Source organism: Pieris rapae, chromosome 2 (genome assembly GCF_905147795.1).
Source record: "Pieris rapae chromosome 2, ilPieRapa1.1, whole genome shotgun sequence".
Taxonomy (NCBI): Eukaryota; Metazoa; Arthropoda; class Insecta; order Lepidoptera; family Pieridae; genus Pieris; species Pieris rapae.
The window spans coordinates 1153250-1173512 of NC_059510.1; the positions used below are offsets into that span (position 1 = coordinate 1153250).

The 20263-nt window shown below is 33.5% G+C and overlaps 2 protein-coding genes across 2 annotated transcripts in view; one reads left to right on the top strand and one right to left on the bottom strand.

Moving 5' to 3' along the window:
* The window catches only part of LOC110992570 (protein draper), a 34617-nt gene extending 23711 nt beyond the window's left edge, over positions 1–10906 (bottom strand). The window contains exons 1-2 of the mRNA XM_022258444.2: positions 10524–10906; positions 329–479 (exon numbers count right to left, since the gene is read on the bottom strand). Coding sequence (XP_022114136.2) covers positions 329–411 — 83 coding nt within the window. The 5' untranslated portion in view covers positions 412–479; positions 10524–10906. The remainder of the gene's footprint in view (positions 1–328; positions 480–10523) is intronic.
* An 8127-nt stretch (positions 10907–19033) lies between these two features.
* LOC111002055 (complex III assembly factor LYRM7) lies at positions 19034–19968 on the top strand. The gene is made up of 4 exons (XM_022272148.2): positions 19034–19189; positions 19255–19398; positions 19584–19665; positions 19743–19968. The coding sequence occupies exons 1-4, from the start codon at positions 19169–19171 to the stop codon at positions 19859–19861; spliced, it is 366 nt and encodes a 121-aa protein (XP_022127840.2). The 5' UTR covers positions 19034–19168; the 3' UTR covers positions 19862–19968.
* Positions 19969–20263: the final 295 nt, after the last annotated feature.

Genomic DNA, 20263 nt, shown 5'->3' on the forward strand with positions numbered 1-20263 from the left:
ACAAATTACACAATGCATAAAAATTACAAGGGATGCAACGGGCGGCTTTATCGCTAACAAGCGATCTCTTCCAGGCAACAATGCCGATATGCACGCTAAGAATCGCGAAAATCGGTCGAGCCGTTTCGAAGAACTTCGGTCCACTTCGGTGACACGAGATTTTATATATTAGATAGGATATTTTTGCTTTGTTATCAAAAACATTTGTTATATTTCGGCTAATTAACATATCATTAGTTATTACACCTTTCTTGCCTTGCCTTGACTTTCTCAGGCATCCATACTAATGGTATAAATCCATATAAATTATAGTACAATAAGTACTTACTGTTCCTGTCTGGTACACACATTGGGTCCCTCGAGGAGCCCATGAGCGCTGGCAAACATCACCAGCAGAGCGTACTTCCACATGGCGACTGGTATCACGCAAACTCCATAACAATTGTATTGTTTATCGCGTCACCGATAATGCCGGCAACCTGAAATACAAATATAATAGAATGAATGAAAAACGGTTGTTAGAACCCCTATTTCGCGACTCTTTCATTAAGCTTTAAGGGGGATTAATTGTCAAAATTTGGCAGTAAGTACCAAATTCCAACATTATACTTTTTGACAATTTAAAAAAAATCAATGGCCTTTTAGGTATACGCCTCAGATTTCTGTATCTGTTTCATGATCATTTGTCAATCTACTAGGCAAGAAGATCAGTCTTTTGGGCGTGACGCACGCCCTCGCATCTAAAGGCAACGATTCCCCCACGATGCTTTCCTTCACCGTTCGAGCGAATGTTAAATGCGCATGTAGAATTATTTCTATTCATTGGTGCACAGCCGGGGATCGAACCTATGACCTCAGGGATGAGAGTTGCATACAGAAGCTACTATGCCAACACTGCATTTTGAAAAAACTATATCCCGTGACCCAGAGATGCAGTTTTCATGTTTACTTTTCTTTACTTTCATTTCTTGGAGATATAACTAATTTTATACATGGTTTTATTGTTAATAAATATTGAATAATAATGTAGGTTTAAATAACCATGATTAAGGCTACGAGTGTTTATCAGGACAAAGAATGATATAACACACACACATATAAAGCCTCCGAGCGTTGGTATACCTTTAGTTTTGAGATTCAAACATGGTAAAAATTCTTCTTTAATAAGAGAAACCCAATTAACCATAAATGTATCTTGCGCCATGCCCCCCGATATGACGATAATAAATGGATTGTAAAACGATTGTCGCCTCTACCTATATATGCTATTGTTACGATAAATAGAAGTGCCACCTGATATCACTAAGCTTCACGCCTGACACCCGCTAAGGGCGGATATTATGCCACCTTTAATCCCTCACAGATTGTTAAAATACGTGGAAAGAGGTGAGGGTCGCAATTATTAACGTATGCTTCTGAAATCGTATTACATATATAAATTACGTGTAAAGATACCGGCAAACATCTTGAACAAATGTCATTGCCTGCGCAAAAACAATTTTAGGTATCACTTGAGAGTGACGTGTCGCGTGACTGGTAAATCTTGGACAGGCCCTGAGTGGGGCAGATACACCCGGCTTATCTAAATAACTATAACTGTTTTGTGTATTTAATAAATTGCCAACAGAATAGTTCGTGGAACGTAGGCCAAAGTTGTAAATAATGCCAAAGTATTGATACATATGACTCTGAGGTCATAGGTTCGATCCCCAGCTGTCCAATTGACTTGTTGAATTCTATGTGCGCATTTACCATTAGCTCGAACGGTGAAGGACAAAATTTATTTATAAAAACACTCCTACTCCAACAATCGACCTTTAATTAATAAGAGTGCACAATAAATAAATACAATTAACAGATAAAACAAAAAAAACATAAGAAATGAATGAGGAAATATAAAATTACATAATAAAAAATACAATAATGAAAAAGGTCCGTGACTAAATATATACACATACTAATATCGTGAGGAAACCAAATTCCCGTAGACCCAAAGTCGACAGCGTGTCAGACAGAGGATGCTGATCACCTACTTCCCAATTACAGTAACAAATAATCAAACCAGACCTATGCTCTGAATTTTCTTATCTTAAACTAAAACACCATTTTGCAGTAAATACTTAAATTCATAATCCTTCACAACATTAATATTACTCTATATCATTTGACCTCTTTTCGTTTATATGAAAAATGCACTTTCATTGATACTCATAACAATCTCGTGTCAGTTCAACGACCTCTCAATTGTTTTATGAAGCATTTATATATAAACGTATACATGTATAGCAAGATACACAGATCAACGGTGGACTTTAAAGACCACTGTATGAAAAGGACTAAGAAGAAGAGGGCGCCCCAAAAAAGGTGGATAAAAAACTCAAATCGGTAGCAGGAAGCGAATGGAGAAAGAAAGCCATAGAGTCAGCTAGAGAAGGCCTTTATGCGTGAAGGGGTTTCGTTCGACTGTACTGAAGGTAGCTAAGATATAGAATATATAGGATAACAAGATAATGCCTGAAGACTGAAAGTCAGTCTTATATTTTATTATATTTAAAAAAACCAGTGAGGATTTCTACATACATGCCGTCGACGCCTAAGGCATAATGGTTTCCTCAAGATGCTTTCTTCCTTTAGTATTGATTGGGCATATAAAGTCAATATAAAGACGGCCGATCGAAGCTACGAAGACTCGACACCACTAGACCAACACTGCTCATCATAACTAGCTAATAATGAGGCTATCTTAAAGTTGCTTCAGAAAACTTTAAGTGGTGAGAGCTCTACAGTTTTTTATGTACGACGGTATCAATTGCGTAAAAGCTTTCAGTTAATAATAATTTCTTTTCAAGTAAACTATATTAAAGTAATTGCAATCACGGCCTCCATCGGCACGGTAGAGGACGACGCTACAATGACAAAGAAGACTGCTGTTACGAACATAGGACATGAATGTCGTGCTTTTCAACTCTTTGACACCACGGGCCTTTTGAGAAGAAAAGGACAGAACTATTTGAACTTGTGACTTAGTGTTTTTGCATGTTAGTAATAAGTGCTAGAATAGAACACAGTAACAGAGTATCATCCCTGTAATAAGCTAAAAATCCTTTATAGTAAATTAGGTTAGACTTATATTACTTACTAGTCTTAAGTTAAATCTTAAGGCTAAATCGTGGTGTTCTATGATGTCTTAGTAAACACACATATATATATTCAATAACCATTTCCTTCTCTGTCATACTGAATTAATTTTATATTATTAATATCACAGTGTATTTAGGTATCGTAGACAAATTAATATTCAGAACTTACGTTTCTAGAATCTATTTTGGGTCGTTTAGTCCGGTCAAATTAGACTAAAAAATAGGGGTAAGGTTACAAAAATTCGCACTTGGCTGAATATTGGTAGGATTGTTCAATACACTATTATAAAGGAAATGTAAAAAGTCCTCATCGATCCGGCACGTGCAAAAAAATTTACTCGGGTTCAAAGGTCACAAAAACGGGTTTTTCGCGATTTTCAGCAAAATGGTAAGTTTTATCATAAAATTAGCTCAGACAAAAATTGTATATCAGATAATTATCTATAAAAAATGTCTAAATACTTTTTTTCCTAAGAGCCACCGTTTTTAAAAAATGTCTAAAAAGTATTTAGACATTTTTTATAGATAATTATCTGATATACAATTTTTGTCTGAGCTAATTTTATGATAAAACTTACCATTTTGCTGAAAATCGCGAAAAACCCGTTTTTGTGACCTTTGAACCCCAGTAAATTTTTTTGCACGTGCCGGATCGATGAGGACTTTTCACATTTCCTTTATAATAGTGTATTGAGCAATCCTACCAATATTCAGCCAAGTGCGAATTTTTGTAACCTTGGATGTCTAAATTGACCGGAGTAGTTGCTTATGTAGTAAATTTTAATTAAGTAGTGCCAATACAGCACTTCTACCATAGACAAAGTATCGTATGTATCATGCTTTTTTATTTTTTTGCCATATATAAGACGATCTCGTCTAATTATTATAATATTCAGTATTTAAATGAATTTTTTTTCAAAATAAACTACACATTGAGGAAATCTGTGTCAAGCACAGAATATCAACTTGCAAAACAAGTCAAAATTATCAAGAAAACAAAATACATTTCAATCCAAGAAGATAAACTGGTCTAAAACTCATAGACACCTCTGAGGATAAAAAGAAGATGAGACAGCACAAACTATAGCTGTCGAATATCAAAATACAATATATTTTTAACGTAAGGGACTGAAACTTAGTTGAGTCTCACATCCATCTCTTGTTACAAACCAAGTTAGTACAAGCTGTTAACGTCATCTGTCACGTGCAGGATGTTCAACGATGACAGATGACATCAGGGCCAAAGGGCAGCCTTATCGCTTTCACTGCTCTCCTGAATGACTTTAAACATCTCCAAACAAATACTTCAAACGATCAACTTGACACTGGTAATGAATATCAAGGTTATATGACAGTAAGAGACCGTATAAATGTCATTTGACCCGAACTTTTCATAGCAAGGATGTCAGACAACCGCTTAATACAATGGCCCACAAACCAAATTACCTAGGTAAATAAAACAACTTAACACTTATATAAGAAAGTATATAAATTCCAAATAATAATTAAAATATTTCAAATTTTATTAAAATTAAGGGATTGCTTATTACTCAACACTGCCCTTTCAATATTAAAAAATACAGGATAAATACAGATCGATATAAAAATACATTTTAAAAATTTTAAAATGCATCTCGCACTAATATAAAAATTAAGTTTTGATATATTATTATTTAGTTTTTATATTCATAAACATACATGTAATGGTATCTGATATATTTCTTTATTTATATATTGATATATAGCTCTTTATTTATTATCTGTGTCGATTTCTAATATTAGAATTACAATCGAATCGTGACCGATGACCGAGTGACACAGATTATATCGCAAAACGGTAAACTTGTTGTCAAGATTCGCAGAACATAAGCCAATCCATTATTAATCCTTATTTCAAATTATATCAATTTTTACATGTAATTGCTTTCAAAGTAAATCCGTCCATTGAATATCAGCATAACTCCAGGAACATTGGGTTCCGTGAGCCTTACATGATGTGTTCTACCTTGGATTCTGCCACCAATATCGACCCTTTTTCGCACTCCTCTACTGCTTATTTTAAGAATAAGTTAAAACTATGAATGTCCTACTTTTTTTTTTACTGCATAGAGACATCAGATTTCTTTAGTTTCCTTAATAAATAAATAATATTTGTTTTTAGCTTATCCTAAGGTTAATTTCGCAAATCCTCATTCATGATAAGCGGTAAAAGAGATCTTCTGGACAAGCGTGCCCCATAATAGACCACATCTCACTTGATATCAGGTGGGATTTTGGCCAAACGTCTGTCCAGTTTTGTATAGAAAAATATTCCAATTTTTAAATAATTATTAGAAATTTTAAACAAAACTTGCTTAGAAATAATTTGAAATCAGAATCATTTTTTTCATAAATTACGTAACAAATTAGAAATCTAGGCTATGCGTCAGTAATTCTTATTTAAACAATCACGATAAAGTTTCAATATTAAATAGATCATGACATATGCAACTCGATCACCAAAATAAAAATCAAATTACAATAACATAAATTATAGAAGGGCATTGAATTGCCGTACCTACGTGAAAATATTTGTCTGAACGTGTAAATATTTAAAATAATATCTCTTTGTTAGATACGTACCTAAATACGCTCTGTTTATGTCTCAACAATTCACGCATGTAAGTCTCGCCCTAATCCAATAACCTATCACAATCCATTTTTGACCATCTGAGAAAGCTATCTTAACCCAAATATTGATAAAAATGTGCCGATAACCAATCGGATTGTCACAAGTGATCTGTCGAATGATCAGTCGATACAAGCTATCCATGGTAGGTCGGATCGGTTTATGTCGATAGACCTTTGTGTGAAAATGACAGTTCAACTAAGCCTATCTTAAGATTTTCACTAACACCAGTTTTTAAAATAATTAATAGGTATTTGATATGTTATAAACAAACACATGTATATTTTAATACTATTTGTATTTTGATTTATATTGATTATCAAACATGAGTAATGAGTATAAAGAGCAAAGAAATTGCAGGGTTTCGTTATTGGGATGCAGATAGATCGATCGACTGTCACGGTCTGATCTCAGATTGTTCTCAATTTTGTTATTGTTATAAAATTGTGGATTAATTTTTGGGTCGGGCGTTAGTAGTGTCAAGTTTTGATAGTCTTATCAGCCTCCTCCTTTGTTACTAATTAAAGTTGTATATATAGTATGTATATATAATTGTGTCCGTATGAAAACAGTAGATATTTATTGCAATATCATCTTTCCAATCTGGTATTAAATTACATTTTACTATGACTCATATGTATAATGTTTTCAGAGCAGGGGCAACCCCCCAGATTGAATTAGCCATGAATAGTTTTTATATCTCAACATGTCGCCGCTAATCACATGTGTTAAAACGCTTACTACACTTTTAGGTCAGATTTAATATTATTTCCATAATCTGCGACCTAATTCATATTGCAGATTATACACGCAAATTTTAAGTTTTATCAATGTCCCCATATTGCCTCACTGCTAAAATGTAATTTAAGTTCTTGAATGATAAATCGAATTTGTGCGGAAATACTCAAGGAGCTGGTTCCACATAGTGGTAGTATGTATCTTAAATCCAATATATTATGTTTGACATTCAGTCGGTGAAGCTCTTCTAAATATAATATAGAATTTTGTTTTTTATATAACTTCTGCACTTCTTGCACCCATCATTTTTCTTTATTTATTTCTATTCTTACTAGGGTTGCCTGGAAGAGATCGCTTGTTAGCGATAAGGCCGCCCGTTGCATCCCTTGTAATTTATATATACTGTGTTATTTGTATTTCTTTAGCAACGAAGTGTAAATAAATAAATAAATAAAATAAATAAATTAACATAATAGTATATGCATTTTAAATATCGTTCCCACGGTATTGCAAATAAATAATTAAATGATTAGCAGAATTATCTATAAGTAACAACAACAACACGATACTGCAAACCAGATCTCACTTTTTATCTCGCTTTTAATACGAATCTGAAGTTATTTTCTGTTTCTAGACTAGCTTTATTGCTACAATTTGTAAAGTCACATTCCTAACTGTATATTAATACCTACGCATTACTTAAGCAAATCATATGCTGTTTTTGCTTCCAGTATTTTCTTATTTATGGGCTATTTTAAAAAATATACTCTAATAATCATATTTTAGAAACTTTCAGTCAGCTGTTGTTTTGTTTGAAAATTTATTTAACAAAGGTATTATTTACCAAACTAGACTTTGTATATGCTTACAGGTTTTTATATATATATACTATAACTAAATGTCAAATACAATTTTAAAAAAGCAAAAAATTAAAGATACCGGCAAACTTCTTGAGTTCTAAACAAGGGAGTGGGGAAAAAATTGCGCATCGTATCGAAGCGCGAGACAAACGTACCAATCACGCAATCGACACGTTATTGTCACTCACTTCGTTCGTTTTTCGTTTCGTCACTCTTCATTCGTAATTCGTCACTCTCCCGTCGCCCCCTCTCCCAGTGATACCTAAAAATCGCTTCTGCGCAAGCAAAGACATTTGTTTAAGATGTTTGCCGGTATCTGCACTTAATTAAATATACTTAACTCGCCTTATCATATCTGATAGGTGCCTAAAACGCTTTTAAATCTGTTAAAATAAAAGAGGATAAAAATCTCAATGTTAATTTAAAACGGTATTTTTTCAATTCATTCAATAGCTTACACAATTTCCCAAAGACCAATTATTCCGTAAGCATATTATTAAAACAGCGAGCGTTGAATTCAAGGCAAAACAATTGTGTTTTATTAGACTGGGTCAGAATGGATGTCACTATGTAAACACAGCAAATTCATGAGATAAAGCGTGTTTCTTTGTTGTGCTAATGATTCACTGTTTATCATAAATAATAGTTGAAGAATATGTACAGAATACAGATATTTATGTTTATATACATGCAAATTCCTAACATGTTTATTAAAAAGGTAAAACGGCAACGTATGTGAGAACGCTTAAAGAGAAGAGAAGATGATGGTTGTTGTAAATACTCTTTGAACTGACTTTTCAACTGTATCACCATGTGTTTGTGTTTTGGGACAATGTTTTAGAAGTAGGGAAAAGCTTTCCCGGCTAAATAATTGTAATAACATTGCTCACGTATTCTTAAGAATCTATGAAGAATTATTATCATGTCTTATATGGATGGCGTAGTTTTGCTCTTTCGCGAACTTTGTAAACGTTTTTGACATTCATAAGCATGCCCTAAGACGCATCTAAAGAATAAATGAATTTTGATTTGATTTGATATATTAGCATACTTTAGTTTTTATTAGACACCAGCGCCCTTGAAGAAAGTCTCCCACGTCAATATTTATAAACAGTATTATTGATGGTGTCAAGTGAATACATAAAAAGCGCAGACAGAACTCATCAAACCGACACGGCCATCCCGGATGTTATTGCGATAAACGTTCAATTACCAGGAAAAAGAAATGTTTTCAATACATGCTTTGTTTGGTAGACATATCATATACATTGTATACATGGTAAATAACCACAGAGCAGCATGTTAAAAATAAGGGAATTGGATTGGATTTGTACTTGTTAACAGAGTTGGTACAGTTAAAATAAGTTCCTTTATAAGTTGAATTTAAACCATGTTATTTACACTGGAGTTGAAATTTTTACAAGATTTATTAATAAAATGATAGAAAGTTACTCATATTTATAGAAATCGTAATTCTCTCTAAAGTCACACACAATAACTTTCTCATTGATATACAATAAATAACTAAAAGAAGTACTTGCTTGGCGAATATTTAGAAAAACACCAGAAGCCATAGTTTAGTTACAGTTTAGCTAATCACTTCAAGACAATTATATAACAAGATTAAGTATAAAAGGAAGGTATTTAACCTTTGATCAAACTGGGAATTGAATTTTAAATCTGCTTCTGTGTCTAAACAGACTATCAAATTGTTATTTTAGAGGAAAAGGTAAGTAGGATATTAAGAATCATGGATGGATTTTGTGCTAAAAATGTGATGCGAAATGTGGCAGATTGGACAACACAGCCCTTTATATTGTATTTGGTATAAGTCTGTATAAACCTGGTGTTGTATAATACGTAACAGCATGTTTATAATTAACATTAATTGATTACAATAAGAAAGATTTAAAAATCAGTTCCTAGTTTGAGCAAAGGTTAACATTACACTAACTTAAAATAAAAATGAAGGTTCACATGTGTCAGATTCTTGCAAATAAGCACATTCTGAAAACTATTTAATGGAAACATATGTGTGAATACACCACAATTCTATGAATATGACTCATTAATGGCAAACTCTACACATGTGGTAAGGTTATAAATAAGAATATCCATTAATTCAAAACACATTTCCTAGTCGAAACTAACATAAACTTGGACAAGTATCAATAGAATTATAAAATGACCGGCTATCAGTTTATGCTAATATAAGGAACCTGACATATACATATAATCAAAGCCTTCTTGATAAAAGAACTAACACACAACCATGAAGAAATAAGATGGTTAAGGTTTACAATTCAATACCTCGATTTTGAGGTCGGGGGAGGGTATACTTATCACCCCCAACCAATTTCAAGTACTAGAAACAGTTATAACAGTAGAAAAATAAAAATAAACCAAAACATACATATAATACCTAACATTAACTGGGCCCATCGTCCTCAAAGTCATCCACATAAGCCGGTCGTTTACCAAGCAAAATTCACCAAGTTTAAAAAAAAACAAATAAAAGCACGCACATTGACGAGAAAACAACAGAAATGTAAAAAGTAACGGCTTTTTAACGAATAATCTGCACTGTAACACTAACACACTGTTCTGGCGGATTGTTTACAAATTTCTAATATTGCACAAAACATCGAAAAAAAAAATTAATTAGCTTAAATTACAACTCAAGCAGCATAAATTACTCCAAATCTCACAGAGGTTTTCGAATCAAGGTCCCCCGAGACTCCTACATACTCAGTATAATCAAATTCAAGGTATTGAATATAAGATCCAACCCAATAAGATAAGTTCTTTATTTGTCTAATTATTTAATTTACTATTTACAGACTTTATTTGTCTAATAATTATAAATTATAAATATATTTTAATATGCATGATTATACTATCCAAATTAATATACCTTATTTTCTGTTAGTGAAAACACATCCTCTTGGCTTGGTAAATTTATTACTTACATACAATTGCATTTGATTGAACGATCGAATCAACTGCGAAATCTACGTAAATTTTTATGTTCCAAAGATACATTAGTAAAGTTAATTTATTTTGTATTTGTTTTTGTTTAGAGAAATCGGTAATATAAGTTTTTTAGGCTAAACTTACCCGGATGTAAAAATCAGATGTTTGAAGATCTCCGTGATTCACTTGTAGCAATAGCAAAGGAATCCAACTACACTTGTAGGTCAACTAAAACAAGCTTTATATTACATTAACACAAGACCTATTTACACTGTTCACGTAGCTAATAAAACTGTGTGATGATTGCACTTATCCTACTGACTAATTCAATGTTAATAATAAATGTGGGCTTTTAGGATTCCAATTGTTTAAACAAAATATTTTGTTAAATATGCGAAATTAATCACAATTTTCTCTATACTTGTTTTGTACACATAAAGATTAGAGAACGATATATTTGTACCACAGACTAATAATACGCCGCCGTGAGCCGTCAGGAGTTCGGGACTGCACTTGCAGTCGGTATTCGGTAAACACTCCGCAAGACGTCAATCAGGTCAATGATCAATAGACATTTGACGTAAATACTATTTTGACAAATCAAGAAACCATAAATATGAGTGACCAATGGAACACAAGTTACAGATGTATAAAGTTTTTGATTCTGTGCAACCAGTAGCAAGTAATGCTAATCAAACTCTTTCATTTTTGAAAGACCATGCGCGATCGGCGATGTACTATTATATAATAAATCTTATATCTTAAAATGAGCAATTCTTATATATATATATATATATATATAAATAATTGGAATCTCGGAATAGGCTCCAACGATTTTCATGAAATTTTGTATACGGGGGGTTTCGGGGGCGGTAAATCGATCTAGCTAGGAATGATGATGATTTTTTTCTTTAAATAACCTGTTCATATTTTTTTATTATTCTGTCGGTAAGATCTAAAAATATTATTCATATTTCATCATTTTATTTTATTAGTATGTATATATTTTAAAAAATACCGAGCGACGCTCGGTCATCCGGGTACTAAGTATTATATGATATTAAATTATTATATCAAACGGTGATATTTACTGCTAACCATGTATGAGCAATGAGTAATTATATAATATATTTCCGCTTAGGAGATTCTAATATTAAAAATAGTCTGGCCATAAATACTATTACATAAAAAGGCTTTGAGCACGGCGACCGAATCAAGAAATTCCATAACGAAAATAATAACAATAATTACACGATGACGTTATATTATCGGTGCGGCCAATATACGTCTTGCTCTAGGACATAATGCTTACTCCGTCTCACATTGGTCTGGCGTGATCGGTGACGTAGCGCACGTGCGTTAGAGTGGGACAGATCGCATACTGCGTATTCACATCTTGCTGACGGACCGTAAGCGCGGCCGGTGCCCTTGTTTGAGAGTGAGACAAACCAGATAGACGTGTTATTCTGAGTCTGATATAGTGGTAGATTCAATTAATATCAAAGAAAAAAAATACTGCAGAATTAAAAAAAAATATAATTATATTTATCGTCCCCCAGTGCCACATTGTTTTTTTAATAACATATTTAGAATTTGGAAAATATGTTATTTTAAAAACTTCTTTAGATTTTTCGCAATTTCATATTATATTTGTTTTCGTGATAATTTTCTAATTACAATATGGAATGGGGTGTTAAAGGAAATAGGATTGCACCGATTGCCTTGCCCAAAGTGAGTTTGGAGCCGTCTGTCATATTCCAGATATGTACTTCAAAAGCATGTATTTTTTACAAAAATGTTTTCTAGATAATTCTCCGACTATGTAGTCGTCGGAGGTATGGAGGTATGGTATTGGTAACCCGGATGAAAAACACTACTTCCTATTTCTTTTAACTAGTTCTTGTAAGACCCTTACAGCATATCCTCAAAAGATGACTTTTAACCTAATGTTGAACATTATTTCCTTTAAATTCGTCTCTATTAGTTTTATGCCCATAGCTTGCTCAGCGTTATACCTATCGTATCCATACATTGGACAATCGGTCAGAACATGTAACACCGTCTCCTCAGCTGTATCTTATCTGCCACAAGGACAGGCAGCACTTGGTCTAATCCTGAATCTGTAAAGATACGACAAGAATCCACCGTGACCTGTCAACATCTGGGTAATCAATCCCGTTGGTTTCATTTGTTTAATTATCAAAAAGGCCAAAACAACATTTGGAAAGAATAACTTAGCTATGGTAGCTGTTTCACCGTTTTGATATCTGTGATTGTCTACGTGGAAACACGATAGAATAGGTAATTTCCCTTGGAAACATTGCGTTAATGTATATGTACCTATATATGTAGATTCAAGGCTAAACAAATTAATTATAAAGGCTAGAAGTTGCTTTTACGAATAGATCATTATTTTTTATTAGACTTAAATAAATATGTATGTAAGTATAGATTTTAATATTAGGTACTTAAAAAAATATGCGCTTTCATTTGTAAAAGAATTTATTCTAAATAGCTGGACTAGATAGGTTATTATTAATGTCAAATATTTATATTCATATCAGTAACTATTTTACGTTTTATCTCTAATATCTGCATTTTTTACTCATCAAGAATCTACCGTTTCTAGATGGCCTTATAACTTTTATTTGTAACTAAGGACAAATTACAATGCACTATTCTACCAACCAACCAAATATTTCGGCTGAATAGTATAAGTCCAGTACAAACAGAAAGCACATAAAGGAAAAAGTTTACTAACAATCTATATTTATAGAAAAGAGTGGAACTGCGCGCAGCACGAGGTACGGGTTATTAGAAATTGTTTAATACTAAGACTAATCATTATATATATTTGACTATGTTATGTTGTCTAGCCGGTGTTTAGAAAACTAACGTGAAGAATTGAGAAAAGAAAATGGCAAGAAAAAGCGTGAGAAATTTTGCTGTCAATGTCATTAGCCAAAATAGTATCAATTTCAAATTTCAATTATAGTTATATAAAAAGCGCGGGAAGTGTAAAAATAGGCGGGCGTCTTTTTTTTGGCTTAACTTTTGAAAATTAAATTAAAATAAAAAATACAGGATCAGTTAAGTTATAAGGTGTATATAGTAGTAGTTATTGTTGATTATTTATATTTTTAGTTTGTCTTAATAGCCTGGTAAGTTATTTTATTTTATTATATGTAGATAAGAATTTTTCTCTTGTCGTCCATGATGGAGCCCGAAGACCCTGGAGGGACATCCCTCCAGGTGTCTCATGTAGTTACAATCGATGCGTCTGGAATGGAAACGGAAGGTTCCATTATCGATACAGACTGTTCGGATAGCACGAAGTCTGTTAAAAGAAAAAGAGTATCTGTGAGAAATGAAAAAAAGAGAAAAAGTTCCCAAAATTTCCCTAATGATTTAAAAGACAATATAACTCCTAAAGTCATCGAGTCTGATGTTAAAACAACAGAAATACCCCCAAATGAGGCTGCCCACTCTAACAATATTTCAATTAATCCTCGCGTTGCTAGGTCGCTTTACCAGGCGTCAGACCCTGCGCCTTATGTTGTCCATGTTCAAAAAATCATGGAAACAAATCAAACCGGATCTGTTCACCCCATACAATTTGGATTTTTCCTTAAAAAAAATTATGTAAAAAGCATTGTAGAGGGAAGTATAAAAAAAATAGGGAGGAATATGTTGTCATTGCAATTTGAGACATTTAAAGATGCTAACTTATTTTTAAATCATAAATCTCTCAACACAAATAAATACAAAGCCTTTATTCCGGCTTTCACAATCACCCGCATGGGAATTGTGAGAGGTGTTCCGTGTGAATGGGATGAAAAAGAAATTTTAGAAAACATTGAGCTTCCGCAGAATTGTGGAAGTCTTTTGAAAGTTCGGAGGTTAAACAGGAAAATCTTTGAAGGAGAGAATTCCAAGTTCATTCCAACTGAGACTGTAGTCTTAACCTTTGATGGGAAGATCTTACCTCCCAAGGTCTTTATATGCTACAACTCCCTACCTGTAGACCTTTATATTTACCCCACACTGCAATGTTTCAATTGCTGCCGTTTTGGTCACACCAAAATGCAATGCAGAGGCACTCCAAGGTGTTACAAATGTGGTGACAACCATTCAAGTATTAGTTGCAAGACTGAAAGGGATGATGCTGTGTGTATCTTATGCTCTGGTTCTCATTTTGCAACGGATAAAAAGTGCCCAGAGTATGCTAGGCAAAAAGCTATTAAAGAAACAATGGCTAAAAAGTCAATATCATATTCAGAAGCCAGTAAAGTCCATCCACCAATTTCTAAATCTTATGCAGACGTTGTTGCTTCTGCGTCATCGGCCCATTCTGGTCCGAATATTTCTTATTCCAGTCCCTATAATTTAACAAGCCCTACTAAGACTTCCACACAGTCATTTAGGAAAACAGTATTCATGAAACCCAAAGCTCGTCCTAAAAATGTAAGTAAGGGATATGATCAAAAAACGCATGCAGAGCTTATCCAAGATTACAGCAACATTCCTTCCTTTTCTAAAGGTTGTCTCAACAACTATAATGATTTGTCAGAAATAATAACAAAGGATCTCATCATTTCTATAATACAGTACCTTTCACAATCTGACATTATTAAAATACCGTCCAACGATGCCCCTTCTACAAAAAGTTTTTTAACTAATGGACAGTCAAGACCATCCTCAAAACCAGTCTCTGGTGATTCAATGGAATTGCCGGAGCATTAATAGTAAAAAAAGTGACCTAATTTTTTTATTAAATAATTACAAACCATTTGCCGTCTCTCTTCAAGAGACTTGGCTTCGTCCCGGATTCAATTTTAGAATTCAAGGACATATCTGTCTTAGAGAAGACAGAACAGATGGGTATGGTGGAGTTGCACTTATTCTTAGAGGAGGTGTGCCATTTGTTCACATACCCATCCCTAATCACAGTGATAAATTTTCTATTATTGCTGCTAGTGTAAATAATATTTGTATTGTAAATATATATATACCTCACCCTTCCACTGAAGTCTTTGACAATATTTGTAGCATTCTATCTTCCCTCCCGCGCCCTATTTTGGTCACGGGAGATTTCAATGCACAACATACTATGTGGGGAAGTTTTAAGTCTGATCATTATGGGGCTAGAATATTGGACATCTTAGATGATTATAATTTATGCCTTCTAAACACCGGTTGTCCTACTAGAAGGACACAGCCCCATGAGGGTATTAGTGCACCAGATCTTACCCTGTGCAGCCCTTCCCTTGCTCCTACATTAAACTGGTGGACTCTATCGTCTTCATACGGAAGCGATCACTTTCCAGTAATTGTATCATTTCCTCAAAAAATTAGAGAACAGACAAAGGCTCCTCCCCGTCTTAAATATAAACTTAAGGAAGCCAACTGGTCATTATTTAGAGATAAAGTTCAACAAAATTTAACAACCATACCTCCAGTAAATGACAGCAATAATCATTTTTGTGCTGAAGCTTTAACACAAGCCCTATTACAGGCTGCTGAGGAAGTTTTTCCAATTAAAAATAAAAGTGGCAATGGGTATATTCCATCACCACCTTGGTGGGACAGTGAGTGTTCTGCGGCTGTAGCGGAGAGAAAGAAATCTGAAAGGAATTACAGAGAAAATTCTACAACACAAAATTTTAATATTCTTAGTAATCTTATAACTAAAACACGTAAATTATTAAAGCAAAAAAAATTCAAAGGCTGGAAATCTTTTTGTGCCTCAATTTCACCAGACATTTCTCCATCGGAAGTTTGGCAAAATATTCGGAGATTCAGATCTGCCTTTAAACCTCCTAGATCTCATTTTATGGATAGCAGTACAGTTGATTTGTTTCTAGACAAATTAGCTCCACCATATGTGCCATTTATAGATAATATTTCTTTTCACTCACAGCCTTCTTTCCTCTCCCAGCACAGAAGTAGTGATTCACTCATTTCGTTTAGCCTTTCAGAACTCAAAGGGGTTCTTTCAAAACTTAGGGACTCAGCCCCAGGTTGTGATGGAATTCCATATTCTTTTCTTCAAAACCTAAATGACTCCAGCCTTTCTTATTTTCTCAGTTTAATTAATTCAATTTTAACATCAGGTAATATTCCTCCATCATGGAAAATCCACGAAGTTATCCTAATACATAAGCCTAACAAACCGATTAATGATCCATCATCATACAGACCAATTGCATTAGCTTCAGTAATATCCAAAATTTCTGAACATTTAGTTAAAAATAGGTTAGAATGGTTTATTGAGAGTAACGGGTTATTATCTCCAAACCAGTTTGGATTTAGGAAAGGCAGGGGTACTATGGATAGTCTCAGTATATTTATGACAGACTTAAGATTGGCATTTTCATACAACAAGCCTGTGATAGCAGCATTCTTAGATGTGTCTGCAGCCTATGATAATGTCAACCTTATAATTCTGAAACAAAAAATGATTAATTTGAATATCCCACAAATTTTTATAAGTTTCATAATAAATCTTCTCTCTGGTAGAATGCTTAAAGTAATGTCAGAAGATTCCTACCAATCCCGTATTGCCTGGAAAGGTTTACCACAGGGATCAGTTTTGAGTCCCTTACTTTACAATATATATTCTCATGATCTGGAAGCCTCCCTTAAGGGTAAAGTTAACTCACTCCAATATGCAGATGATTTACTCTTATATATCTCAGGTAATTCTATTGACAACATATCTGATACTATGACATATTCCCTTCAGTTGCTAAAAGTCTGGCTGGACAATAACTCTCTAAGCCTTTCAGTTCATAAAAGTATAATAGTCTTATTTTCACGTATGAGACTTCCTCCATCAGTAACTGTATTTTATAATAATATTAGAGTTCCTGTTAAAAGTGAAGCAACATTTCTTGGGGTAATTTTAGACTCGAAACTTACAGGAAGCTCTCATTGCAAATATATAAGTGCCAAATGTGAGAAGATCCTAAATATACTGCGTTGTCTCTCTGGAGTTTGGTGGGGAGCCCACCCTTTCTCTTTAAAGCTTCTATATAATGCACTAATAAGGAGTATTTTAGACTATGGAACATTTATACTTGAACCCTGTAGTGCAGTAGCTCTCCATAAGTTAAACATTATCCAATCTAAGGCTCTGAGAATAATTACTGGGGCTATGAGATCGAGCCCTATTAACGCTTTGCAGGTCGAATGTTCTGAAGCTCCCCTGCACCTCAGACGACAATTTCTTTGTGACAGGTTCCTGTTTAGGGCATTACAAGTCTATAATCATCCTCTTTATTCTAAGTTACGGTCTCTGTTGGAATGTATGAATTACCCGTACTGGGCTCATAAATCGCCGCCATGCCTTATTATTAGTCTCCAAAAATACTTAGCTCTTCAAGCTCCAACACACAGATCACAATTCCTTCCTATATTTTGTGTTAACTATGATGCATTAACATTAGATCCTACTATTTTGTTTGACTTCGGTATAAGTAAACAAGATCTTTCTGCAAATGCCAAATTTACTGATATTATTGACAGTGACAGCCAATGGAAACATTACCATTTAATTTTTTGTGATGCTTCCAAACCCGGTCCCGAGGAGTGTGTGGGAATTGGCGTTTTCCATCAACAGTTTGACATTGTACAGAAAATAAAATTACCTCCAGAGACTTCAGTATTTACTGGAGAATGCTTTGGTCTGCTGAGGTCTCTGGAGTACATTTTAATAATGAAGCTTAAAAAGTCAATAATTTTAACTGACGCTAAAAGTGTCCTCCAAGCGTTGAAAAGATTTCCTTTTAGCCGTAATATAAATAATCACCCAGTAATTATTGCATGTCGCGATTTATTATATCAATGCTTCATCAAAAAGTACACTGTATCTTTTGCTTGGATTCCGGGTCACTCAGGTATCTTTGGCAATACCAAGGCTGATAGGCTTGCCAAAGCTGCGGTCAATGACGGAGACCTGGTTCCATACAAAAATTTTTCTTGTGATTTAACTCTCCTTCCTAAATCCCAGTTAATAAAATCTTGGATAAACATTTGGCGTTCTTCAAGTCAGACGAAAGGACGGTATTACAACATGATTCAGGGGGATATACCTCCTAAACCATGGTTTTCTACTTTGACGCTTGGTAAAGATATTACTTCGACCCTTATACGTATGAGGCTGGGCCATGCATGCATACCCTTGCATTTGGCAAGGCTTAACCTTTTGCCTGACGACACATGTGAGTGTGGCAATGACGTTGGGGATTTTAACCATATATTTTTTGCCTGTAATAGACATGACCGTTCCGCTTTTATATCCTCGCTTTTATCCATAAATATTCCTTTTCCTACTTCTATTTCTGTCCTTTTATCTAATATAAATATTGATGTATATAAAATTTTAGCTAGTTTCATTTTTCATAACAATATAAAATTATAACCTATGTTTTATGTATATACGTACTTATAAAAAAATTTATCTGATCCTTTTCCAAATTCCGTACTAATTTCCTATCCAATAAACCTAATAATGCACTTCCTAACTTTTGTACATGGCTGACGCACAAACCGTGCAGGCCAAGAAAGGGGAAAAAAAAAAAAAAAAAAAAAAAATTATAGTTATATCATATGTTATATACATACTAATAATTTCTACATATGTTTTTATTTTGATATAAGCTGTAGCTGTAAATTGTCATAAACTGTTGTAAATTGTATTTTTTTATCATTATTATATTTAAATATTAATTACGTTTAACTTTTAAGCTATTACAGAATCACCAAGTTAGGCATCTCGCCCGTTCAAAATGGAAAAACTAAGACATACCGTATGTATACTACGTATATTATGCTTTGCCTTTGAAAAGATTTTATAAAATTTTTACCTTCTTAGGTATTAAAAAATTTTAAAAGTCTGCATCGAACTCGACTTAAAATTTTCGATGGGGACTTTAAGGCACTAACTGCGGCGAGACTAAAAATAAACGATGAATATAAGAAAAATAAAGAAGTCAAAGATGAAGAAGCAATAAAAGCCGTAAGTTACATATTGCGTCACTTTACAATAATTACGATTTAACATAGATTTTTATGATATTTCTACTAATGTTTAAAGGAATTTTATTATATTAAGATGTTTTATTTAGATGCCCAAGTATGTTTTATTTAAGTTTAAAGTTATACAGAATTTCATCACTGTATGTACTATATTTTACATTTCAGATGATTAAGTTTAGTGAGGAAATTGAGATAGAACTGAAAACTCAAGTCATTCAAGCCCGAGAAGTTAAGCCTGGTGTCTTTGGTAAGTAATTAATATTATAAGGAGTTCTTTTAAGTAACATTACAGATAGTTATTATATCTATTTATCTCTTTTTTAGAGGCAAGAATTACTCAAGACACTGTTAAGCTGGACAATGTCATGTTTGATGAAAATGCAGAGTTACCTAAAAGACGTAGAAAAAACAAACAATGTTGTCAGGAGATGAAAGATAAATAATATGAGATGTTTATAATCTAAGTATAATGTAGATTGTGTAGGAGGACAAATGTGTAGAAAAATTATTTCAAGCTATACCTTAATATTATATTGTTCATATATGGTAAGCATTCTTTTTATTGATGGACTCTATGATGAATTGCTTCTGGAGTACTTTGGTGCCTGGGCTGGTGCTGCCAAATGTCATCTGGGTGTCTTAAATGCTATAGAGAAGCAGGCTTAGTGCATTATAGATGATGATTATTGTTTTGACCATTGCCATTCAATTGCCTGCGTTTCAGAAAACAGTGCTTTACATAAAACTTATGATGCATGTCATTCTTATATTTAATTCAGGGTTCTTTGTAAAAACAATCCACTAGACAAGATCGCACCAGAAGCCTGGAAAGGGCTCACTCTCAC

What these genes read in the sequence shown, in the direction of transcription:
- LOC111002055 (XM_022272148.2), top strand. Translation starts at nt 19,169, where the DNA reads ATGGAAAAACTAAGACATACC. An exon ending in TGGAAAAACTAAGACATACC is followed by an intron (nt 19,190 to 19,254) that starts GTATGTATACTA and finishes TTACCTTCTTAG; the next exon opens with GTATTAAAAAATTTTAAAAG. An exon ending in AGTTAAGCCTGGTGTCTTTG is followed by an intron (nt 19,666 to 19,742) that starts GTAAGTAATTAA and finishes TCTCTTTTTTAG; the next exon opens with AGGCAAGAATTACTCAAGAC.